The 27,646-nt window shown below is 33.8% G+C and overlaps 1 protein-coding gene across 2 annotated transcripts in view; it reads left to right on the top strand.

Annotated features, from left to right (window-relative positions):
• The window catches only part of NELL2 (neural EGFL like 2), a 433,796-nt gene extending 418,685 nt beyond the window's left edge, over positions 1-15,111 (top strand). For both annotated transcript variants that reach the window (XM_079139564.1, XM_079139563.1), the window contains exons 18-21: positions 2,243-2,436; positions 3,560-3,736; positions 5,272-5,496; positions 14,600-15,111. In XM_079139564.1, coding sequence (XP_078995690.1) covers positions 2,243-2,436; positions 3,560-3,736; positions 5,272-5,496; positions 14,600-14,650 — 647 coding nt within the window. In that variant the 3' untranslated portion in view covers positions 14,651-15,111. The remainder of the gene's footprint in view (positions 1-2,242; positions 2,437-3,559; positions 3,737-5,271; positions 5,497-14,599) is intronic.
• Positions 15,112-27,646: the final 12,535 nt, after the last annotated feature.

Below are 27,646 nucleotides of genomic sequence, written 5' to 3'. Positions count from 1 at the left end.
GAAAGTAAACTGTGCCAGATGCTGCTGCTAGATCAAGCTAAATGAAAACTGAGACTCAACCAATGGGTTTGGTACCATTATTTCTTCAATAGTCACTCCACTAAATAAATTATAAATATTTGTAAAATTGGAATTTTCACATGTCCTCATATGTTTTCAAAGTAGAATATAAGCCCTTTAGGTGTGAAAGTGCCTAAATTCAATACCACTTATCAATTTGGGATATTTTCTACCTTGTGAAACCCAGTTTAGATAACAAGTGGAAAAAGCAAGTTGTGTTCAAACTGATTCAAATCCCATTGCAGAGCAGAAGTTCAGAAAATAGTCATGGTGTTTCTGCCTATACACTTTTCCAGATTTGAAACCACATGCCAACCCTCGCAAGCAACATTTTACTCTATTTCTTTATTATAAATGTGCTTAAGAACACACATTCTTTGTGTGCCTGGACATCTCTTCTTTGTCTTTTGCAGCAAACTCAAGGTCTCTTAACTGCCTTTAAGAAAAAAAAAAAAATAAGCACACTATATTACTTTGTCTCAGAGCTTTTAATTTTTTAAACATCAAGCAAAATGAAATGACTGCAAAAATTCAGCCACTGTCATTAGTGGAATAACATTTTTATTGTGAATATTAAAAGGGTTATGCAGTAAGATGTAACTGTAGAGTTTGTGGTCAAAGAGGTCAAATTATTATAGTTAATGTTTTTTCTGCTTACTATAGCTTCTAATTCTATGAATATCAAATTGAGACAAAAACCAAGTCATCAAATATACCAGATCATTCTGCGTAGATCAAATACAGAGCTTATTTATAAAATTTCATTTTCATTACAAAGAGAACATTTTCTCTGATCTAAAAAAATATATATTATACTTAATTATACTTAATTTTTTTAAAGTATGTATACATGCTGGCTAGCAGTTCTCTTTTTGATCATTGTCTGTGGTCACAGTGCTATCCTTGACAAATCAAGTTATTGTGAACCTTACTGTATTAATAGCAACATTTTCAACCTTTGTCCCAATGTGTTGGTTTTGTTGAGATAGAAACTAATAAAAAATCAGGGCAAATACAGAGAAAATATATCCTGTGGCTTATTTTCAGGAACAGATTTATAACAGAACTTCAATTTTTAAGAATTTAAATGTGATCAAGATATAATCTTGACTGGTCCAAGTCTTCAATTAATGTTGAAATCAAATCATTTAAAAAAGATAGTTACTAAATTCTCTTTAAAATCTTCATGGAAAATCAGTGTTTGGTTTCCCTACTTAAATATATACCTTTCATCTTCTCCTAACCTGCTTCTCCTACCATGATTTAATTCTTTCTCTCTTGACCTTTACCTAGAAGAAACTGATGAAATGGGAAATCACTGCTTACTGCCACTCATACAGTCTCTCTGAAATGTATTTTGGCTTGTGACCTTTAAATTGTGGGGTAAATAATATGAATCACATCTCCTCTTATAGACCTGATCTGTGGGTCGAGATATGTTTGCTTTTCATCTGTATGAAAATGCTCTAGCCTGTGATTGCCGTGGAGCAGGTGAGGTCGGGTGAGGAATGGGCAGTTGCCAATTGAGTCAGGCAGGGGATAAAGTGGTAATATGAAATGTAAAGTTAAGAGGGAGTGGATTCTTTTGAAGGAGATGGTAATTGCTGATGGCCACTTGCCTTTCATGGGTAAGTAGAAGGGTCTACAGACAGCATGAGAATACCTGGTCTATAAAGGAAGAACACCCAGGCAGAACACTGGAAAGAGCTTACATTAGGGTGGTATAGCTGTGAGAATAGAATTTGAAATTGAATAAAATGCCTCAGGGGTCCTATGACATTTCTCTCCAAATAAGGGACGTCTGTGAGCACCAGTTTAACACTGGGGATGATATCCCTTTTAGAATTTCTACTATCAAGCTGTTTTGTGTGATAAATTGAGTTATATTATTACTTTCAAAAATATTAATGTTTCATAAAGCCTAATGGTATTTACAGAGATATAAGAGTTGACGTTTTAGCCAAGTTTATCTGTTTTTTAAAATCAAATGTTGATAATATTTTCCTGGGAAATCCCCAGGTCATTCATAATGCTTTAGTCAGCATTTAATAGGAGATGCATACCAGTAAGGTGAAAACTGATTTACAGTTAAATGCTTTATGTCAGGAGGTAACTTGCCTGATTGAAATTATTTGAAACAGCATAGTCTAAGCATACTGCATGCTGCTTTTTTTGGCTATAGATATAGATGAATGTGGGACTGGAAGGCACAGCTGTGCCAATGATACCATTTGCTTCAACTTGGATGGGGGATATGATTGTCGGTGTCCTCATGGAAAGAATTGCACTGGGGACTGCATCCATGATGGAAAAGTCAAACACAATGGTCAGATCTGGGTGTTGGAAAATGACCGGTGCTCTGTGTGTTCATGTCAGGTTAGTATAAATAAAAATTTTAATTGAGTGGTAATTTGCATATATTTTAATTGTACAGCTCAATGAGTTTTAATAAATTAATACATCTATTTAACCACCATCACAATTAATATTATTGAACATTTCCAGTAACCCAAATGTTGCCTGTGTCCTTTCCTTGTTAATCCTATACCCGTAGACAAAGGCAAACTCAGGCTTCTATTTCTTATAGATAAAATTAATACTTTCTAAAGCCCCATATAGATGGAACCACAAGGTATATTCTCTTTGCCTCTGGCTTCTTTCACCATTATGTTCTTTGAGATTCATTTAATTATTACATATATCTCTTCCATTATATTGCCGTACAGAAAGAAGTCCATTGTATCATCCTACTACAATGTGTTACTCTCTTCACATACTGATAAAATTTTATTACTATGTTCATTTTTCCATAGTCAAAATATCATGTTTGTGTGACTACATAAATGAAACCAAAATAGACAATCCAAGGGTGAAAAATATCTATTTGGACTATATTTCAGTTTTACAAAGACATTCTGTTATATGTACCAGTTAATAATAGAGATTTAAATTATAGTTAAATGAATAATACTATGTACTAGAGGCTCAATTAACATGAAGGAAATTCATGTGTGTACAAAAACAATAAGGAGGTGTAAAATATTGCAGAAATTTAGCAATATGCGAAACCTACTGAGTAATTATCAAATACTAATATACTTGCCTTCACACAAAATTTAGACAGTACTCAAATTACTATCCTAATATACAAATATGTGAATATTTATATGTCTTTACACACACACACACACACACACATACTTATATATATATATATATATATATATATATATATATATATATATATGGACCATACAGGGATTATCATTCTAATCATTTCTGGAAAATTTCTTTCTGATTAAGTCATGTGAGGAGTAATATGTAGAAAGGAAATTGGAAGTCCTCTAGCTTGGGTAGTTTCAACATGTTAGCTACAAGATGGAATTCTAAAGAAACTATATTGTGTTTGGTAAACAGTGTGAATTATTTCTTCCTCCAGATGATGTTAGTGCACTGAGAAATGGAGTGTTTGTTATGCTTTCTTTCCCTTCCCATACAGAATGGGTTTGTTATGTGTAGACGGATGGTTTGTGACTGTGAGAACCCCACAGTTGATCTTTTCTGCTGCCCTGAATGTGACCCAAGGCTTAGCAGTCAGTGCCTCCATCAAAATGGGGAAACCTTATACAACAGTGGTGATACCTGGGTCCAAAATTGCCAACAGTGTCGCTGCCTGGTAAGTTTATCTACTTGAAATAGAGGGAAAGTGTAGGCCTGGAAGCTAAATAGAAGAGCAACCTTGCTCTTCCCATCCACCATCAGCCAGATCAGCCAGTGCCTGGCCACAGTATTGGCAGTTTCTGAAGAATGTTTTTGGTAGATGTGGTACATTATGTTGTGCATTCCTTTTCTGAGAGCGATGTCTCTTTCAGGAGTATTTCCATGCCTCAAAGAAAAAAAAGACTCCTGCTTCCTTCATCCCATCCAGTTTATGTTTACTTAAAGACAAATATGGGTAGAACAATAGCATTTATGAAATAAATCATTCTTTTTCCAAACAGAAATTTTGTTAATCCATTTCTATCCATTCCTCACGCTTAAAAAGCAAAAACAAAAATAGGCATTCTTTTCTTTATGAAGTTTGTTGCTGTCAGTGCTATTCTGGTGGGTATCTTGTTTTGTACATGCTATGAATATTAAACAAATACATAAGAGAATTGAATTTTTAAATAAAGTTTGTGAAACTTTTCCTGGAAACAGTAAGTAAAGAGGAAAGTAAAGACTTAATAAAGAAAGCACTGCCTTTTTTGTTGTTCAGTTGACTAAATGTTTTGTTTCTTTTTCTAATTGTGTAAAAGAAAATAAAAATTAGTCTACATGTCTTTGTAGCAGAAAGTTTCCTAGAAGAGGCTACTTTTAAACTCTGGCTAATTTCCTCTCTATTTGTGTGAGGATATTTTTAAGGCAATGATTTTTTGTTACTTCCTTTTTTATAATCTCAACCCAAAAATCAATTGAAAGAGCAAGGGCAGTTTCTGTGCCTGAAGGCTGCTTTCATTCAGAATGCCATGAGATTCAGAATTATGAAGAAAATAGGAAACAGGTGGGAGCTATGTTTTTAAAAAGATCCAATTTACACAGTTTTCCCACATGGAATAAAAAAGACCGAAATCAGTTCCTGTGTTTTGAGGGTTTTCATGTTGTTTTTTGTTTTGGTTTGTGGGGTTTTTGTGTAAGGGGGAGGGTGACTCAAAACCTTACACTAAGAAACACATAAATTAATATAAAAATTTTCAAATTCCTTTCATCTTTCCATTTATTTTATTGTAATGGACAAAGCTTTCTCTATGAGAAAGGGATAAATGAGAAGTTAGAAGAAGAAAACATCAAAAGAATAAAAATGTTACCGCATGATCAGAAAGTTAAATGGAAACCTTCTTCCACATTAAATAACTTTTCTTTGTCAGGGGAAAGAAAGGGGCATGCAAATTTTATTGTTTTAAGAGAAATGGTTGTTGCTATTGTTTTATTGTCCTTCTTTTTTAGTCCTTGAAAAGTGCTTATAAACCTAGCTGCAATATAGATCTCATCACTCTGATAGGGCTTTTGTAGATTCCTTGCAAGATTCATGGGCTTTAAAGGTCTAAATATAAATATCAATCAAATAAATTGACTATTCAGTAAACATTGTGTTCCCCTCCTCATTCTCTGCTTCCTTCCATTTTCTCCGTTCCTCTCCATCTTGTCCCGGCTCATCTGTTTTCCTTATAGCAGGGGGAAGTTGACTGTTGGCCCCTGCCTTGCCCAGATGTGGAGTGTGAATTCAGTGTCCTCCCAGAGAATGAGTGCTGCCCACGCTGTGTCACCGACCCTTGCCAGGCTGACACTGTCCGCAATGACATCACCAAAACTTGCCTGGACGAGATGAATGTGGTTCGCTTCACTGGGTCCTCGTGGATCAAACATGGCACTGAGTGTACTCTCTGCCAGTGCAAGGTAAAGCCCATTAAGTTCAGGTACTGAGAGCACTTTGCCAGCAGCACCCAGGACTCAGAGGTACTAGTGTGCTTAACCTGGACAATAGGAAGCATTTTCCCCCATTTGTTCTTCAAACGAGGTAGGAGTACCTCACAGGTTTATTGGCACCAAGGCTGACTTTCTTGTATATCCTCCAATGTATATTCAAGGAGAAGGAGAGTGAATGTACTGGAACCAGAATGATCAGTAGAAACCGACTACTTATATTGCCCTAATGTATCTACTGTACACATCTTTAAAACAATGATAAGAACAAACTTCATATTTGTTCTGTCACATTAGAAGACAACATTATATTGATTTCTATCTAGTTTTTTTTTATGAGGTCTGTAAAATATATTGACAAAGTAGATACATTGCATTTTCTAAAGCAGAAATCAATATGGCAAAAATGGGCATGTTTCTTGGTTTGTTGTGGCCAATTAAATTGAATTGAAGAATTTAAGATCTGTGTTTACCATATTCCTTCAGTTGGTGAGAAATCAGTATAGAGATTTTTCTCTTTCTTCTCATAGGAAAATAGAACATTATACCTTTTACCTCAATGAAAGCAAAAAGTAGATAACATAGGCAAAGTAGAGGAGTTCATGGATAGTGACCAAGTTGAAAGCATTTTGATGGTTATTCCTATAAAATTTAATTTAATAGTTTTGTACTTCGTATTTATAATTTTGGGAATAACACAAAAACTAAATAATATAAAGACTTAACAACAACCAAAAAGCAAAAACATCAGATTTTTTTCAACATTGCATATCTATATCTGCTCTGATTTGTTTTAAGTGACAATTTTCATTTTGTAAAGTTTTTTTTCAATACAGTGATTTAATTCAAATTTACTTAGTGTAAATTCTTATTAAAGTGACTTGCTGTAATGGAACCAAGAAATATAAAATGTTTTAGACCTTGAGATACCTTTTTTATCTCTTTCATACCCAAATTTCCAGCTCCTTCAATCAGTGCAATTTGTCAGTCAAGTTTTTTGAGTGATCATTTACTGCTGTTTTCTGAAAGCGCACAGCAAACTTGGAAGTACCTAGTACTACAAGTTACTAGTAATGTATCTGCAGTGTCTCTTTAATATATGTTTAGCATGAATGTACTTAACAGTACATATCTCAAAACTTCAGTGCTAATGGCCAAACAGGGAAATTCTTTCTGACATTTAATTACTGAATAAAATTGAGTCCTTTTTCACTCTTATCTAACTGTTAGAGTACTGTTCCAAGCAGTGACAACAAAAATATATGCCAGGTGATAGGATGAGAAGTATACCAAATATAACTCAGAAGGGTACGTTCAGTAAGTAAAATACATTCACATAACAGGCAGGAAACATTAGTGTATTTTCCAGGGTAAAGAGCATGAATAAGCTTGTCATTCATTGCCTTATAAACAACTGCTAGAAACTTTTGACTCTTGGTAGGAATGTGTTCCAGAAAATGTATTTTGATGTTAAAGTAATTTCTTCTTGTCAGATAAGTGAGGTCAAGATCACAATCTGAAAAGCAGAGTACCTGGAGTCAAAGCATGGTCAACCATGTCAATTATATGACTTCAGGAGACCTGCTTCAATTTCTCTATGGCCAAGCTTGCTCACCTGAAAAATGTGAATAATAGTAGTACCTGGGAAGTGTAATAGTATCTACTTGAGATGGCTGCTATAATTATTAAGTGAATAATCCACACAAGAAATTTGAGAGTAAGTATTCAATAAATGTTGGTTGCTATGTGAAGTAAATGGATATTCATAAAGTTGTGACACAGATGAAGATGACATTACAACTGTGATAGAAGCTCCGTAGGAAAGATGTACTGTGCTAAGAGGCTGTACAGTTAGAAGGAGTAAATATCTCTTCAGTAAGGCAAGATCAGGAGTTGCCTGTGGAAAACAGGGTAAGATTTTCCCTTTCACCTTTTTGAAGGTTTTTTTCAAATAGAATTTGCTAAGGTTAAAAAAAAAAAAAAATGCATTCTCCACTCAGAAGTTGAACTCCTGAGTCAAAAATAATTAATAAGTTTACCTTTCTTAAATCTCATAGAGAAGCATCCTTATAATAGGCCATAGAGTTTTGAGCTTCAGACAACAAAAAGGATTATCCAGGTGAGAAATAAGAGGGAGATATTAGAGGTCCTTTCCTTTAACAAATCTGATGATTTATTAAATTGGAAACCAGGGGTGTCTTTAACTCCCAAGGAGGCTATGATATAAGGCTGAAACAAGTGAGGTATGGAAGAAAATGAAGTGTAGTAAGAATAAAGTTCCGGACTTCCTAAATGTTACCTTTATGTATCAAAAACTGCAAACTTGAAATTGTGAAAGTGGATCTCTGTACTGACATTAGATTAGATAACTAGATCTATGAACAAATTTCCATAGACAGGAAAAATTATAATAAACTTTTCATATATGATCAATTTTGAAAAGATTACTTCACAAATATTGGAATGACTAGATAACAATTTATTGGAAATAATTTTATATAATATATTATATAAAAACAAAATCCATGCATAAAGTATTAAGTTATTAAGAAGTAAACAAATAAAATAATTTTATATTTAATTTCTAAAAGACAGATGCCTTTTCCAACTTTGATGTGATAAAATACACCTCAAAGAAGAACTTAGAGCTTCTATAGCAATCAACATTTAGCAAAGAAAAATAACTAGAGGCTGGAAAAATATTTTCAGCAGATTTATTTTCTTTGCTAGACTAAAAATATAAAGATTAATAAAAACACTTATTTCCCTATAAATAAAGTAGGAAAAGATCAATAAACATTTAACTAAAAAAGCTATTAACATAAAGAGGAAATCATTCAACCTTTAATTTACACTTAAATGCAGACTAGCTGAATAAATCATTATGTTCATATCTTATAGTAAAAACAAAAGTAGACCAATAATGTCTAATGCTGACAGAGATATACTTGAATTGTTACTTTATACGCTGTTCTTGTCATTGAAAAGTACATATCAACAGCTATACCCCATCCATTTCAATTCTGGTTTTGAAAATCTAGACTATAAAACAATCTAAAATATAAAACTATATATGCATGGCAATATTAATCTCAACAATATTTGACATGCAAAATCATGCAAAAATTTCAAATAGAAACATGGTTTAATCAATCATAGTAATTCTATATAATACAATTATGATATTATACTCACATAATATATATCAAGTATATTTATTATATAATTATTTTATAATTATATATTTTATAATTATGTGGTACTATGATATTATTTAGCCATCAAAGTAATAATAGTGCATATAATTAAAAACTAAGATAAATATATGATATATAATTACATATGCACTTTGACTATAAGAAGGTTGAAAATAAAGGACTTTGAAACTGGACTCTACTAAAATATTGATAGTAATGGGACTTATATATAATATATAGTGGGACTACTATATGCATAAACTGAAAATATATATAAAGTTTATATATATATAAACTGAAAATTTAAAACTGTCTTCTAAATTTAATTCATAGAGTTTAGTATGAAAAGAGCAACAATGACTTTAACAATAAATATAGACAGAAATAGCAGGGTCTTAAGAAAGCTTATTTTACTGTGTCACTATATAAAAATAGTTACTTTTTAAAATTAGTTTTGATAGTAAGTGATAATATTCCTTGTAGTCAGGCTGCTTTGTGAGTCACATTCTATTTCAGTTTTTATCAAGGTAATATTACAGTGAAATCCATAGTTAAGTATATAATTGATGATTTTGATAAATCAGATATATAATATATTCAACCCTCTAGAGAGTGTCTTTGTGCCCTCTTTTAGGTAATACTTTCAACAGACAACCTCAATTTCATTTCTTAATGATAGATTCATTTTGACTGTTTTAAAATTTCACATAAAAAGATTACATGGTATGTGCCCTTTTATGTCTTATGTTAAATTTATGTTAGCTAATCCCTCTTCTTGACTTGAAATCAATATTTTTGGTATTCATTTAGTGATATAGAATATTGTTTTGATCTGTTCACTTTCAAAATTTGTGTGTGTGTGTGTGTGTGTGTGTACTTGTGTGATGCTGGAGATTGAACCCATGGTGTAGGACATGGTAGGCAAATATTCTACCACTTAGTCATACCACCCCAGTCCCTGGTTTTACACTTAAAGCACATTTTTAATAGATAATGTATAGTTGTCCTTACCTTTCTATCCAATGTATAACAGGTCTTTTAATTGAAATGTTTAATCTACATACATTTAATGTAATTTTTGACACTGATTGATTGAGGGCTACTATTTTGCCATTAGTTTCTATTTGTCAAATCTATTGTTTATGCTTCTACTTGTTCACTCCTGCCTTTCTTTTTAAAAAAAACTTTAATTGTATTCCATTTTAATTGTTCTTTTGAATTTTAAATTATAACACCTTATATTATTATTTTTATTCTAGAAATTACTATATATGTCAACTTATCACATTAAAACTATTTAATATTATACTATTAATATAAAATATAAGAAATGTTCAATAATGTGATTCTTCCCAGCCTTTGTACTACAATAAGAGTACTTTACAACTCTGCATGCTATAATTTTATAATTTCATATTATTATTTTTGTTTTATCATTCATACATCTTTTAAGGAAATTAAGGGAAGAAAATTGTTACATTTTATGCTCATCCACATATTTACCATTTCTGATGCTCTTCATTTTTCTTATATATTGTAGATTTCCATCTACTCATTTCCCTTCAGTTTGAATAAAATTCTTTAGTATTTTCTATATTGTAGGCTAACTGGTAACAAATTCTTTTAAGATTCATTTTTCTGAAAATTTATTTATTTTTGAAACATATTTTTACTGGATATAGAAATCAGAATTTATAGATTTGTTTCCAGCCATTTAGGTGATACTCTATTATAGTTTCCCAGTTCCCACTGTTTTGATTCTGCCATCATTGTATCTTTGTTCCCTTTTATACAATGTCTTTTTTCACCTCTATCTCCTTTCAAAATTCTCTTTTGTTTTTTAGAGTTTGATTATAACACGTTTAGCTGATTTAATTACCCTAAAAGACAAAAAAAACTCTATTTTATTTCTGCTCTGCTCTTTGTCTTATAGATTTGATAATGTCTATGGCCTTATAGATTTGATGTCTATGGTCTTGTCCTCAAATTTACTGACTCTCTTCTGCCATCTCTAATCTGCTGTTGGGAGCATCCAGTGAATTTTTTCACTTCAGATATTCCACTTTTCAGTTCCAGAGTTTCCACTTAATTTCTTTTATAGTGTGCCTGCTGAGATTTATCATCTGTTCAATTATTGTAACCATATTTTTTAACATCTTTGAATGCTTTTATGATAGATAATTACTAATCTTCATCTGCTAATTACATCTTTGAATCATTACAATTCACTACTTTTTCTTTTGATTAGGAACACATTTTTCTTGTTTTCTTCACAGTCTACTAATTTTCATAGTATATGGATATTGTGGAGGATATGTTATATAAATAAGTCCTAGGTTTTGTTGGTCTCCTCTGTTCTAGCTGGTTTTAAATTACTGGTCACTCACATTGTACTAGTAGAGTTTGACTTTATACTTGTTAGGTGCGTCTACTCCAAGTTTACCTTTAGTTTTAGGGTGAATTTATAACTCTTGAGATGTATTACTTCTAATTATAACCCTTTAGGGTTTTCAGTGAAAAACAACTTTTTTATCAGTCCTTTCTAACTTGGTAGGACACAGATTTCAAGCACTGCTACCTATAGTGTGAGCAGCATCTAAAATCTCTGCTTGATTCTTTCAACTTCTCAGCTAGGGCTCTCTTATTGTCTCTTTAGAGTCTCCTCAATAAGCCAGCCAAGAATTTGAAGAAAAGTTACGTGTTGATTTGTTCCTTACTTTGTAGATACTTCTCTCTCAATTTTGTGCCTCTCTACTAGCCCCGAAGCTGTCCCAGGCCTATAAGATTGTGGCTTTATGCTTGAGTTATAGTTCTCAGTCTGCACAGACTAAGGGAGTGTCCTAAGGGAAGGTGCCAAGTAAAAATGACTCTCACTCAGTTCACTTCTCTTTTTTCAAGGTTGAAATCTCTCTAGTGTTTCCTTACCACTCTCCATTGTTTTCAGTTGTATTTTTATATTTTGTCCAGACTTCATAGTCGTTACCTATAGGAGGGTTAGCCTTGCATAAGAAATTATGCCCTTACTGAAACTGAACCACAGTGGACTGTTTTGTTAATCTTTCATGTATGAACTCTGATTGCCTAATTAAGAAAGTGCCGGTGATCTGGATTGTAGAGCATCTGTTCTATAAACAGCAGAACATATTGATAAGGAATAAGAAAAACATTCCTGGAAGTTTTTGGAAAATAAACAGTTCCTTTCAAAAAGCAGGATTTGGGAGCAATACTAATAGCCCTTTTCTCAGTGTTCTAATGCTAGTTTCACATACTCAGTGGCAGAAGGCACCACAAATTCCCTAACTCAATTTCTGCTCAAAAGTTACACAGTTTGAGAAACTGATACTTTCAGGAACTAGGACATTCATCACTTCATTGGCGTAGGAGATTAGGAAAGATCATAAAACTAGGTTTTGTTATAAAATCTATGCCTCTGAACATGATGGTAAAGCTTTTAAATTCTTCTTGTGATCCTTGAGATGGCTGAGTCTTCCTCTTTTGCAGCCAGAATAAGAATTCTGCTTAATAGTAATTTAGAAAAGATGAGGATTAGGTTAAATTGATAATATTCTTCTTGGATAATAGACTGGCATTTCCCCTCACTTGCTGTGCTTCAACAAAGGCTCGAGTATTAAAATTCTTTTTAAAAGACACTTTTGATTTTATCATATTAAAGGATAATATATCTAACACCAATTATCTGAGAAAAGTAAGAATAGAGGATGAATTTTAGAGACAGACTAACCTGGGTTTTAATCCAAGCTCTATCATTTATTAACTGTGTGATTTTGGACATAATATTAAGCTTTCTGATCTTCAGTTCCTGAACTAAAAAGTGTGACTATTAATAATGATCCCACTGGGAATGCTGTGAGATTGAAATTAGATAATGTATTTAAAATGCCTGGCAAAGTGTCTGACACAGAGTACATACTCAGGAAGTGTAAGAATATTATCATCATAGTGTTAATAACCATATCAACATTATTACTATTTAACTAGTAGAGGAAAGAGTGACAAATCAGAGATGAAGATATGGATTTTTTTTTCCTCTTTGTAGTTTTTTATATTATTTTGATACTTTATTATGAAAACAAATTGTGCATATCTGATCTGCCCCTGCCTATTTCCCCCATTTCATTTGTAAACGGTTCTTTTCACCAGCCTAAAATTCTCACTTAGTCCTTTTTTCAGTTTCATTTTTAACTACAACAAAACTTATCATTTCAATGCTTCTCCTTCTGCTGTTCCCTGTGCTCTTGGCCTGTCTTTGTATGCAGCTATCTTCAGATCTTGGCTCAAATATCACCTCTACAAAGAAGTCTACCCTACCCACCAGTTTTAGTATGCAGTCTTTTGTTCATCTCATAAAACTGCCTAATTTATTTCCTTTTGTCTTAGTCAGATTGTGATACTGTAACAGAGTACTTTAGACTGGGTAGCTTGAAAAATATAAATTCATTTCTTTTGTAAAAATTTTAATTTGCTCTTTGTAGTTATACATGACAGCAGAATCTATTTTGATATATTTCTGTATAGCTCATGGTCCCAGGGGCTAAGAAATTCATTTCTCATGGTCCAAGATCAAGGTGCTGGCCAAATTTGGTTTCTGATGAGGACACCCTTCTTGGTTATAGATAGCCATCTTCGCATATCCTCATATAAAGGAGAGAATAGAGAAAAGAAGCAAACTTTCTCAATTTTTTAAATTGGTACACTATAGTCATACATAGCAATTGTATTCATTATGCCATATTTGTATGTGCACATAGCATTTTGATCAGTCTCGTTACCCTGTACCTTCTCTTTCCCCCGATCTGCTTGCTGTACTCTACCATTCTCTCTTCTATTATTTATTACTACTACTACCACTTTACTGATTATAATTATATATATATACATAAATACATATATTATGTATATTCATTATATATTCATGCATGGACATGGCATAATTTAGTAGATTTCTTTTCCAGTATTTGCCCATGCTTTCCCTCCTCTTTCTCTTTTGATCCCCTCTCTCTACTCTATTGGTCTCCCTTCTATTTTAGTGAGGTCCCTTATTTTTTATTCTCCCACTCTCTTTCTTCCCTTGACTTTCTGAATCTGGCTTATTTCAGTTAACACAATGTTCTCAAGTTCCATTTGTTTAGTAGCAAAAGATATTTAGCATAATTAAGCTAAAGATGTTTAGCATACTAATTCATTCTTCTTTACAACCGAGTAAAACTCCATTATTCATATAAACCAAATTTTCTTTATTCATTTTTCTGTTAACAAACATCTGGGCTGGTTCCATAACTTGGCTATTCAGAATTGCATGTGCATCATGTCTTTTTAAAAGGACAATACTGCCATTGACGATGCTCCATCTTATTCCCAAACTAATATCCAAAGGCCTCACCTCCTAATAGTATTATATTGAGGATTAGAATTTCAACATACGAATTTTGAGGAAACACAAACATTCAGACCATAACATTTTTCTAGCACATTTAAATTTTTTATTGTAAGTTTGCTTGATACTTAATAGTTTTCTCCCCCAATGTACTATATGCCCTGCCATATGAAGTTAATAACTAGTTCTGCTTTATTTATCAATATATCTAATACCTATTATACTCAATATTTGTTTTGTGAATAAATAAATAAAAAACAAAAGTGATATAAGTGGATACCTTGGGGTAAGTAAAGCCAGTCTATCCCTTGCCACATAATTCCCTCTTTAATGATTGAGTCATGAAAAGTGATAATTCAATTCTCAGGAGTACATAAATAACAAATCAACTATATAACTGTTTTTTATGTACTCATCAATAAATGAAAATTTACTAATGGCTTAAAAATTAATACTCCACATTTATTTCCACTTTTTTCCCTAGAATGGCCACATCTGTTGCTCAGTGGATCCACAGTGCCTTCAGGAGCTGTGAAGTTGACCGTCTTATGGGGGATTTCTGCTTAAAGAATGTTCTTTCATTAAAGAGACCAAAAAATGTTTAAAAATTGAATGATTTGTGGGCAGCTAAATACAGCTTTGTTAGTAGCAGAGTGAACTTTCAATTATGATGTTTGTGGAGCTTGAGAAAATCACAAAAGGAAAATTCTTGGAGAAAACTAGACCACAATTCTGCCTCTTCTGTACCTGACATCACCTTGTAGAAATGTGTGTGAAATGCACACCATGATGTCCTGACCCCTGTATGGAAGCCTGAGCCCCTTGGATCTGTGAAAGCCTTGGGTTTCTTTGGTGCAGAAAAGTTTCTTCTAGATCAGAATCTTCATGAATCAGTTAGGTTTCTCACTGCAAAAAATAAAATATAAAGCAGTGAATGAATTATATTTTCAGAAACAAAGCAAAGAAGCTATAACATGTCATGTACAGTACACACTCTGAAAAGAAATCTGAAACACGTTATTGTAATGATAAAAAATAATGCACAGGCATGGTTACTTAATATTTTCTAACAGGAAAAGTCATCCCCATTTCCTTGTTTTACTGCACTTATATTATTTGGTTGAATTTGTTCAGTATAAGCTCGTTCTTGTGCAAAATTAAATAAATATTTCTCTTACCTTAGAACGTGTGTGTCTCTCTGGCTTTATGTGTTCTGCTTTTCTCCAGATGTTTCAAAATACAAAGTTCTTTCTAGTTCTGCTGATTTAAATTCCCATTATGTTATTTCCAAATTGAGAGGTGATTTTCATTGAATTATACACCTAAGTAGGGGGTGAGATGGATACCCTCCTTCTGCTTCTCCAAGTCCTTAATTTTACCTTTTCTACCCTGCCCTTGTATCCTGGGGAATCTGACCTACATAGAAAGTATTAATGGGTTCTCTTTCCTCGGGAATCTGGTTTGGTTTCAATTATACTGCAGTGGACACAGGCAGCATATCAGGAGGAAGTAAGATTTGATATTTATGCTGCTGGCTCCCTTCCTGCCCGGTCACCACCATGATTGGCTGTGTCACCTTACTGAAGAATACATCTCCTGGCAGGTGGCCTTCTTTCTCCAACTTCACTCTTCAGGTTGTGATAACTTCTGCTTGCCACTCTGTCCTTGGGGGCGAGGGGATCCCTGCTCTATTTCTTGTTGGTTTCCCTATTTCCAGTCACATCTTTATAAATGGTCCCTTTGTTAAAGTCCTTAATTAGACATCTTAAGTGTGCCATCTGTTCTCTGCCAGAATTCTGACAGATATACATAAGGAGGGGAATGTGTGAAGGTTGGAAATGTCTTCAGGAACTGGTCCTTCACATTGATATATAAATCCTTCTCAAGGTTAGGAGGAATTATTACATTCCATGTTAAATCTTTCCATGCACCAAAATCTCAGATGAAAAACAGGCTATTCCCAATAACAGAAGTTATTCCAGTAGAGCTCGATTCTTATATTTTTGTACTAAGGTGAAAAGGAAGTACAAGTATTGTTAAATTAATTTTTACTTGCGTGGAGGCATTTTTCTTTAAAGAAAAACTGAAATGAAGGGGAGATGACCACTGCAAGCTACAGAAATGGTAAAGTGGCTTTTTTTCCATTGCTATGGAAACAAACTAACATAAGGTGAGCTGGGGAAAATTTATAAATTTTTTAATACTTTGGCGTGTGTGATATTTATTGCATGTGTAAATTCAAGTATCTCTATATTAAATATAATGATTTTTCTGCTGCCTTTTTATATTTAATCTAAAATTTCAGCAGAATATAAGGCTTATTTTTATCAGCAATATTACTATGGTAAATAGCAATTGAGTATCCAAGAGGACTAATTTAAAGATTTTTTCCACACAATTTTTTTCTCTTATGTAGGTTTGAGATTTCATATTAAATTCTCCTGAAAAAAATAAGGTTTACTTGTTTTTATGAGGAGAGTAATAAATTGTGTATGTGTGCATGCTCACACATCTACATCTGAATACATATATATTCTTTATTTAGAAATGTCATGTCTTTCTGGAAAGAAGGGAAAAGCTGGAATTTTATATCCCACATCTTATTCTAAGTTCTTGTAGTGTTTTGAGCATACTGGTCACTTGCAGACTCCTGCTTTCATATACAAATGAAAGAAAGAAAACCCTTAAAATGCTAAGAATAAAAAGGGGAAAAAACAAGACCATGGCTCTTCTTGGTACCATAAATCTGCTCACATTGAACTCCCCACCACCCCTGCCACCCCACACTCAAGGTTTAAACCATCAATATTTTATCCCCAGGAAAATTATTATTTTATCTAAAGACTCCTGCAAAAAGTAATAAATGTTTATTAAGAACCTTGTCTCTTGAAAATGAGGTGTTTAATGCTTTGTATCTCTCTGGTGGTAACAGGCAAAAATGCCAACCTTCTGGGAAAGTGAGAACTAAGAGGCATGAATTTAATTTGAAAGTGCTTGACTCCTTTAAGCCCTTTGGTAGAAATAGTCCTCAGTACATTTCCTATATACCCTTTTCTGAAAAAAAACAAAAAGCATAAGAACATTTAAATATGATTCTTTGGTAAGTAATATATGGTAACCTGTATCATTTATCTCCTTTTTAAAAGACCACTGTATTGCTTTTTTGTTCTGCTTTATATGCTGGTAAAGAGAGTCATGGGTTTGTTCAATTACACTGTAATAGCACAGAACCCCTTTTATCTTCCCAATAACTTGGCTATCTATAGCCAATGTTGAGATGCTCTGTAATTGCCTTTACAAAATGAACGGTATATCAAAGCTCTAAAACAGCAGTCAATACTCTCGAGTGTTGGAATACAGAAGTTATTCAGCTGAACAAAGCTGAAACTACATGTACTGAATAAAAGATGAGCTTCAGTTCACTAAGCATTATCTCATCTATCAAAATTCCACATTGCTGACTAGTTAGGAGTTCTGAAGGTCAGCAGATCCCACTAACATCTGTGTGGTCCCAGTCCCCATGGATCTAGGGCTTAAGCACTGATGATACCAGTTTCTTTTAGAACAAGGCTTTTTGCTTTTTAGTTTCTCAGTGTAGAGTGTTCTTGGTGCAAGAGCAAATTGATCTCAGAGAGTTTCATGCTGAAAGGATCCTTGAAGGCAGTAAGTGCATGCTTAAGCTCTGTGTACGTGCCAGGAACTGTGGCACCTAGATGCTCCCCCTCTGCAGGGGCTGTTGCAGTGAAGTTGGCTCCTTGTGTTCTCACTGACCTTTCATTATTGATGTACTGTTTTCCACCTTAGAATTCAATATTTTCCATAAAGGAATTGTCACCTCTTTGCAGAGTAATTGCCCTTAGTTAATAGACCTGCAGGTAGAAAGGCAAGAGTGCCTTGGACTATAGTGGCTCTAGATCTGTGGCAACATAAATTGGGAAAGAACAGAACCATTGGAGGAGTTTGGAACAGTATAAACTGAGTAACAGGTTTTTTGTTTTTTTTTTTTTTTTAACATTCTTTCTATTTTCCAGGAGGCAAGAACAACTTCTCCAAACCTTTAGTGTCTGTCCTAAGATTAAATCATTTCCACAGACTGTTTGCATAACAGATTCTGAAATTCTTCTTTATTCTGAATGACAGATGACACAACATATTACCGTCACCACCAAAATATTGCATTTAAAACATGTTCTCCTATTTATCTCTAGTGCTAGGTGCTTTAAAAAAAAAAAAAAAAAAGAAGCCTGAAATAAGAGAGTGACTATATGAAAGAGTATAAATTATATTGAGTTTGTTTTTGAATAATTTTCTCTTTTAGAAAACTGCATGTAACCATAAATAAGGAAAAATAGAAAATTTAATTTTCTGAAAAATATAAGGGATCCAGGAAATATCTCTATCAAAAGAGATGTATGACCTTATGGAGAAAATGTAAACCCATACTTAACAAGTCTATTTGAGGACCTATTGATATCCCAGACACTGTACTGGGCACTATGTACAACTTACCTCTTGTACGAAATTCACTGCAACAGAGTCACTACAAAGAGGAAGTTTCCAGGCATCACAATAAACAAAATATGACAGACCATAAGTATTTATTTATTGTTTTCTCATTTAGTACACATTTCAGAGGAAGAAAAAATTAGCAAATAAGTAGATACTATTTTAGGTGGTAATTAAGTGCTATAAAGAAAATTAAACGGGCTTAGGGTAGTAATGAGAACGGGGTGATAGTTTAGATAGAGTGGTAAGAAAGACCTCTAAGGTCAAAAGGCATTGGAGCAAATACTTGAAGTGAGAGAATGTGCCATCTGCATACTGGGAGGGGAGGATTACAAGCAGAGGGACTGTGCTACAGATCTGAGGTGGGAACTTCCTATATGTGTCAGTGGCATGAGCAAGCTGAAGCCTGCTTGTGGACAACAATGCAGACAGAGCAGTCGCTGGTGACTAAGTGAGGTCTTCTGAGACCGTTAGTAGGGTTTTGGAATTTTATTCTCAGTGATATGGGATTCATTAGACAGATTTGAGCAGAGCTACATCATCCTCTGATGGTTGAAATATTTACTCTAGCGATTGTGTGGAAAATAGGGATGGGAGGAAGGGTGTGGGAGGTGGTAAGTAGGAAGCAGGAGGTTCATTTTAACCACAGAATTTCAGACACAATGTGAATAGTTTGGACTAGAATAACTAACTGTGGGAACCAAAAGGACCTCATGCTAAAGAAGATCCAGTTAAAGAAAGAAATGTGTAAGAAGGTTAAATATCATCAGAAAATGCCAATTCTCCCCAGTAATTCTAGCAAGGAAAAAAAAGAAAAAGAAAAAAGAGTTCCTAAAGGTGACCCTGAATTATTAGAAAAAAACAAATGGTCAAGACTATTTTGAAGAATTACATTTAAGAACAAAGGAAGCTATATACCAGGAAGATATAAAGTTGAAGGAATTAAGAGTGACTATGGCAATAAAAAAGAGAAGTCACAGATCAATATAATAGATATATAAAGTAGCAGCAAGACCTCAGAAACCAATCAACCCATGCATATTTAGATACTTGATAAATAATAGATGTTACACTGGACAAGTGGACCTGTGAAGATTGGTTATGGGAAAACCAAATCATAAAGGTCTATCCTTATTTCATACAAGTCAATTCCACATGGGTCAATGGCCTTGATAGGGAAAGTAAAATAAATTTATAAAAATATGTAGAACTTTATTATTCTCGACATAAGTGATGAATCTTCAGAAAGAGAAATTAGGAAAACTACCCCATTCACAATAGCCTCGAAAAAAATAAAATACTTGGGAATCAATCTCACAAAAGAGGTGAAAGACCTCTACAATGAGAACTATACAACACTAAAGAAAGAAATTAAAGAACACCTTAGAAGATGGAAAGATCTTCCATGTTCTTGGATAGGAAGAATTAATATTGTCAAAATGGCCATACTACCTAAAGTGCTATACAAATTCAATGCAATTCCAATTAAAATCCCAATTGTGTACCTTACAGAAATAGAGCAAGCAATTATGAAATTCATCTGGAAGAATAAGAAACCCAGAATAGCTAAAGCAATCCTTAGCAGGAAGAGTGAAACGGGGGTATTGCAATACCAGATCTTCAACTCTACTACAAAGCAATAGTAACAAAAACGGCATGGTATTGGCACCAAAATAGAAAGGTAGATCAATGGTACAGAATAGAGGACACGGACACAAACCCAAATAAATACAATTTTCTCATACTAGACAAAGGGCCAAAAATATGCAATGGAGAAAAGATAGCCTCTTCAACAAATGGTGCTGGGAGAATTGGAAATCCATATGCAACAGAATGAAACTAAACCCATATCTCTCACCATGCACAAAACTAAACTCAAAATGGATTAAGGACCTCGGAATCAGACCAGAGACCCTGCAGATTATAGAAGAAAAAGTGTAGGTCCAAATCTTCACCTTGTTGGTCTAGGATCAGACTTCCTTAACAGGACTCCCATAGCACAAGAAATAAAAGCTAGAATCAACCACTGGGATAGATTCAAACTAAAAAGCTTTCTCTCAGCAAAGGAAACTATCAGCAATGCGAAGAAAGAGCCTACAGAATGGGAGAATATCTTTGCCAATCATACTTCAGATAGAGCACTGATCTCCAGAATCTATAAAGAACTCAAAAAACTCTACTCCAAGAATTCAAATAGTCCAGTCAACAAATGGGCTAAGGAAATGAATAGACACTTCACAGAAGAAGATCTACAAGCAATCAACAAACATATGGAAAAATGTTCAACATCTCTAGTAATAAGAGAAATGCAAATCAAAACCACCCTAAGATTCCATCTCACCTTAATTAGAATGGCGATTATCAAGAATACGAGCAACAACAGGTGTTGGCGAGGATGTGGGGAGAAAGGTACACTCATACACTGCTGGTGGGGCTGCAAATTAGTGCAGCCACTATGGAAAGCAGTGTGGAGGTTCCTTAGAAAACTTGGAATGGAACCACCATTTGACCCAGCTATCCCACTCCTTGGCCTATACCCAAAGGACTTAAAATCTGCATACTACAGAAATACAGCCACATCAATGTTCATAGCTGCTCAATTCACAATAGCCAGACTGTGGAACCAACCTAGATGCCCTTCAATTGATGAGTGGATAAAGAAACTGTGGTCTATATATACAATGGAATATTACTCAGCCATAAAGAATGATAAAATTATGACATTTGCAGGCAAATGGATGAAATTGGAGAATATCATGCTAAGTGAGATAGGCCGATCTCAAAAAGCCAAAGGACGAATGATATCGCTGATAAGTGGAGGATGACACATAATGGGGGGGAGGGAAGGGTTAGAGTTAGGGTTAGGGAGGGGGGCAAGTATGGAGGAAGGAACTACTGTATAGAGGGTAAAGAGGGGTGGGAGGGGTGGGGGGAAGGGAAAAAATAACAGAATGAATCAAACAACATTGCTCTATGTAAATTTATGATTACACAAATGGTATGCCTTTACGCCATGTACAAACAGAGAAACAACATGTATCCCATTTGTTTACAATAAAAAAAAAAAGAAAGAAAATGTAAAAAAAAAAAAAAAGAACTTTATTATTCTCAAAATATTTTAAAACAGACTCAAAAAATCATATACTAAAAGCATAATTAAATTCTCCTATAGTTAATAGATGAAAAGATCAAACACTTGAAAAGATAATGCTATTATGTATGTAATCACAAAAATGTGGTAACTGAAAGGAGCGGGTTGCCCCTACCCAGATCCTCTCTCATCCATCCGCCTGAATCCGACCTAACATTCCAACATTTTTGGTGATACAGGGTGCTGAAGTCCATCTGGCTACTTCCTGCTTATTAGGGGATGTCGTGGGGAAGGGAAGGTTTGGTTGCCAGTTTGATGGGGAGGCAGCTATACAGTGCAGCAGCATCTGGTTGTATGTTACCCTGGCGACTTCACTTACACGGCTCCGGGCCAGGGAGAAATCATTAAGTAAGTCCTATCACTAGTATGGGAGTGAGGATGGGGGTCAGCCATCCTGGCCAAGGGTCATTCGATTGTTGTTGCTTCAGCTTTTCACTCAGATGTCTGAGAGTTTTGACGGTCTTCTCGACCAGACCAGTTTCATTGATGTAGTAGCACCATTCTTCTTTTAGGAACAGACATGTTCCCCCTTTGTCTGCTGTCAGGAAATTCTGCGCTCGGCAGTTCTGTACGGAAACTTGGGCAATAGATGTTATTTGTCTTTGTAGGGAGGCCAGGGAGGCAGCAGATGCCTCTACTACCTCTTGGAGTTGCTGTTCCAGCCTTTGGGTGGCAGTGACTGCATACCAAGTCCTCCTGCTCCAACCCCGAGGCCATGAGTGAGGAAGCTAGGGAGAGTCCAAACACAACCAGTGGGAAAATGGCCTATTTCACCCTAGGGATGGGATTTTGAGCAAGCCAGATTAATTCAGCCCAAAGGAGTCCGTACCCCACTCCCCTCTCATCCATCCGCCTGAATCCAACCTAACATCATCTATATCTATAGATTTTTAAATTCCTAAAGAAGAAGAAAAACATCAAGTATCCCAGAGAAAAATGGACAAAAGACATGTATAGTAAGTATTTCACAAGAAAGGAAACCCAAAATGTCTAATGAACATGTGAAAATTGTTTGATCTCACTAGTAATCAAGTAAATAAGTGTACCTAAAAACCACAACAAAACTTGGAAAAAGTGAAAAAAGAGGAACTCATTTACACAGTTATACATGTCTAAAGCCACTTTGGAGGACAGTTTCACAGTGTGTAAAACTGAGTGTTCGCACCACTCATAACCAAGATATACATCTAAGCATCTGAGTTCACGATCTAGACCTCCACTGTCAATGACCATTGGCCGTCTGTGACTACTACATTTAAATTAAATTAAAGTGAATAAATATTCAGTCCCTTGGTTGCATGATCCACATTTCAAGAACTCAGTTGCCACTCTGTGACTAGTGTCTAGAGATTTACTATTTTAGACAGCACATTATACATTTCTATTCATTGTAGAAAGTTCTATTGAACAGCACTAATGTAAAAAATTTCTTATGCATGTGTACACGAGGACACATAAAAGATATTCAAAATAGTATTAATTATAATGATAAAATATCAGAAACCATGCAAATATCAATCAATAGGCTCACTAATAAAACATAGTATATTTGGAACACTCTACAGCAATGAAAATTAATAAGAATTGCATATAGCAAAATGGATGAGGCTCAGGAACAATGTTAGGAAACTATTAAGATACATGACTGCACCACCAGTGAAACTCCACATCATGTACAGCCTCAAGAATGGGATCCTAATTAGAATAAGTTATACTCCATGCATGTATATGTCAAAATACGCTCTACTGACATGTATATCTAAAAAGAACAATGAAAAAACAAGAATATCAAGAGGCAGAATATAGATACATAACAAGGTATTTATATAATTTTTTTTAAATCTGAAAACTAATTTGTGTTAAGGAATCTATATATGTGTGTGCAAATATTTAAAATGCATGGGAATGATAACCATCAAACTAAGACAGTAGTTATCTTTAAAAGGCAGAAGAAGAGTGCCAGATATATAGGATGTATAACTGTGGTATTAACATTCATATTATTTCAAATATACTATTTCCAAATAATGCTATTTCTAATATTCAGGAACATGAATTTACAAATTGATTAAATGTGTTATTTATTTATTTTTCATTCTAGAAATGTGTGTATATTTGTATTCAAATATATTAAATATAACACACAATTTTATTGTAAACAGATATTTATATTTATACTTTCCAGACTAAACCAGTTAGTTTTTTATATGCATATGGAAATGTTATGTTTACTGAAGCAAATCTTCGAAAAAGTATACACAGTTATGCCTAAAAATTTTTGTTCCTGATTTTTTACTTTAAAGACAAACTATAAAAGAAATACTGATAATCCTGCCACCTTTGTTATTACTTTCACTTTTTGTTCTTTTTTTATTCATCTGTCTAAATACTTAGTTACAGTCATGATATGTATTATTTTTATTTCTACCTTTGCTACAATTTTATCACAAATAATTATTATAATAAAATTATTGCTTTCCCACAAAATTTTAATGACAGGTAATTTTTTTTTGATTTGTTGAAAATACAGTTTATTTCTATTTTCTTTTGCTATTTTAGATGCCTCCGTAACTCATGTAAGTTATTTTCTAAGACAACATCAAGAGTTGATTTAATGAAGCCAGCTCTGAACACCTCTTTATGGTATGATTTAACTTGTGTTATTGCTTGTCTGAAGAATATACCAATGTATAATACCACCAGTGATATATGGAATTAGTTTTAAAACAATATTGCCAGTGTTAGATAGTACCAATTTAATTTTAGTCTTCTACTGTGTTTCTTTTATATACAGTGATACACTTGTTTTATTTTGAATTTCTTTAAATAATTGTAAGGTTAAAGATTTTCAGTGTTTATTCTATCATGTGTGAGCTGTCCACTTATGAAGACATTGTTAATGTGTCCTATGTCCTAGGTTCATGTATCTACTGTGTATTGTTTTATAAATCAGAATGAGATACTCATGTGTGATTGTTAGAAATCTGACACATTTTTTTTTTTTTTTTTTTTTTTTGCCTATGGTTTCCTCAATATGTTAGGTGATTTTATATTTTATTTATTTTTATTTTTATTATGAACAATTTTAATATATCTTCAATGATTTCTATTTTAATCTATTTATTCCTTTAAATTTAGAATTATTATTCTTCCAAATAACTATGTATGCATATTCCAGAAATGGGATTCTTACCACCTCCAGAAACTATCCATTTCATTTTTGGAATCTTCTATTTGAATTCTTGTGAACTTTCACCTAAAATCTGTTTTCCTTAAATTTCAATTAACTTATAGAATGTTGGTCCTAATTTTACTAACTACATCATACTGACAAGCTCTTCTACCAATGTCCTTCCAGAATCCTCTTCAATAGCAAATGCCCTCTGTTCTCACAAAAGATCTCAATTGCTCTTTTCCTCACGTTCTCTAGTTGCTCACTTGCCTGTGTGTACATCATGGCCAGGGCCAAGCACCTAGTCCAGGAATATTTTTAGCAAAAATATACTTGATTAAGAATCTGAGACTAAATTGGGACTCCTTTACTGGACGTCTCTCTCTTACTATGAAGAAAAATATATTTTCCCCCAATACACCAAGTGATCTCTTCTGATATATCTGAAATTCATAAAAATTGTAAAATACTAAATAAGAATACATTTGTATTCAAATTATGCCCTCCCAAGTGTGTTTATGAAATCACCTTTCTAAAAGCATATTCAACACTGTGTAAAATCACTTTCTATTCGGTAATATATAACGATTCCATAAAGAATCCAATACCATGTATTTTCTACTTGAAATTGAATTTTTCTAGTAATTTGGGTTTTTCGTCTATAGTAAACACATTTCTCAGCACAGGATTATACTAAACAGCATTTTTCACAGGTCTTTGTACATTATTTCATCATTTCTAACAGATATTCCAAGGAAAGTTACTTTTGCCTTGCTACAAATAAAATAACTTGATTTTATTTTTGTAGTTTGAAACATTTTAACTGCAAAACAGTGTCAATAGAGATAGAATTATATCACCTTGATTAAATTCTCACTACATAGAATAAGACATTAGTAAGACACTTCACCAAGTGATTAACAATAAAGACAGAACTGTTGCATTGACACATTCAGCCCATATTTTCTACACATTAGTTTTAATTCTATATGTGACATATATTAGCAATTCCAGAGTTTTGTTTTTTATCCAACTGCTTGAAGATTGCTCTCCTTTGAGTTTAATCAGACATGAACAATTTTTATGCACCACTTTATTCATTTTTTAAAATATTACTGCTTCCATAATTTCTTTCCATCCTATCACTCATACTATCTGAGAAGAGTCACTTGTTCATTATTCTGAGGGACAAGATCACCTATGCTGCTGTGCTCTGAACCTTAAAGAAACACCTTTAACACTGTTCTGATGCAAGGACAAAACTGACACTGATGTGCTTGAATAGGAGAGCAAGGAAGACCATGGAAGACTCTTAGCCTCTAACTCATCCCTTCCTCGAAGGATAAAGAATGTTCTTCCTCACATGGGGTCCAGGGAGTTGACCACAGGTAGGTTTGAAGCTAAAGCCACCTTTGCATCCCCTCAACTCTCCACTGTGGGACAAAAGCAGCTGTATTTGAAATGTAAATGAACAAGAGCAGCTGTGTTCCAACCAAACTTTGTTTACAGAAACAGATGGCAGGTCATTCGGGATCTATGGGCCATAGTTTTTTGACCTCTACTCTAAGGGGCAGACACCCTAGGAAACCTGCTACAGCAATGAACATAGCCTACTATTCGACACCAAATTTATTTTTCCATTTTTTATATGGAAACACAGAAGAAATTCATGATTGAACTCTCAAAAGCAGTTTAGGAAATCCAAAGTGAAGGAGACCACATTTTCAGACCATGAATCCAAATGTAGCCATGCTACCCAACCAAATCAATCTTGCCCCCCTCTCCCTTCAGCACTCAAACTCCCTGCTGTTCACCCTGAGCCAATTAACTCTGAAGATCTATGACCACAGTAAGGCCTCTGCCTATCCAATAACCTACCAAGGTTTTAACGTTATAAATGTCAAGACCTCAGAGCTCCAGAAACTGATTCTTAGGATTTTCTAAGCATATGGTTCAGAACAGGCAAACCAGCATCCAGGATTTTCTCTCCTTATTTGAGTATACAAGCAAGGGAGTGTACTTTCCCTGATTCATGGGCAGAATAGAACTGCCAATTTTGAAACCCAGGGAGGCTGACTCAGATATCTTCTAAAGGCTTTGGAGCTTCAAGTGTGCTCATTTATAAAATGGAATTAACAAAATTGCCTACCTCATAGGGCTTTTTTGAGGATTTAATGAAATATTCAGAATCTTCCTAAATATCCTAAAAGATCTGAAAGTTTTTAGAAACGAAGAATGTGTTGAACTTGTGTCTACATTCCTGTTCTGCACTCACTAACTTAAATTCGTTGAGCCTTATGGGTGTATAACTTAACATAAAATATGTTTTGATTAAAAATAATAGCTATAGCTAACATATAAGGTTCAAGAACATTATATTCTTTTATTTCCTTAATTTTATTTAGTTTCTAAGACTAAATAAGACTTAACTTGGAAAATAAAATTCAAAAAGGTTAATCATAGGACAAAATATGCAATGAAGTTTGATATAAATAATTTTGTGAGTTCTAAAATTAAATGAAGGAAATTTAATAGTTATTCCTGAATTTAAAATTATAAAAAACAAATACAATGAAAGACATGATCAATATAAAGAAAGAGTGGAAGAGTAAGATTTTTCCCTGGAACCTGGTCATCTCAGATACCATGCTAGGGAGCCCTTAGGAGGGGAAGTGTAACAGCTACTTAGTGTCTTTTCTCTG

Source organism: Sciurus vulgaris (genome assembly GCF_902686455.1).
Source record: "Sciurus vulgaris genome assembly, chromosome: 5".
Taxonomy (NCBI): domain Eukaryota; kingdom Metazoa; phylum Chordata; class Mammalia; order Rodentia; family Sciuridae; genus Sciurus; species Sciurus vulgaris.
This window is presented reverse-complemented; position numbering and strand designations above follow the sequence as displayed.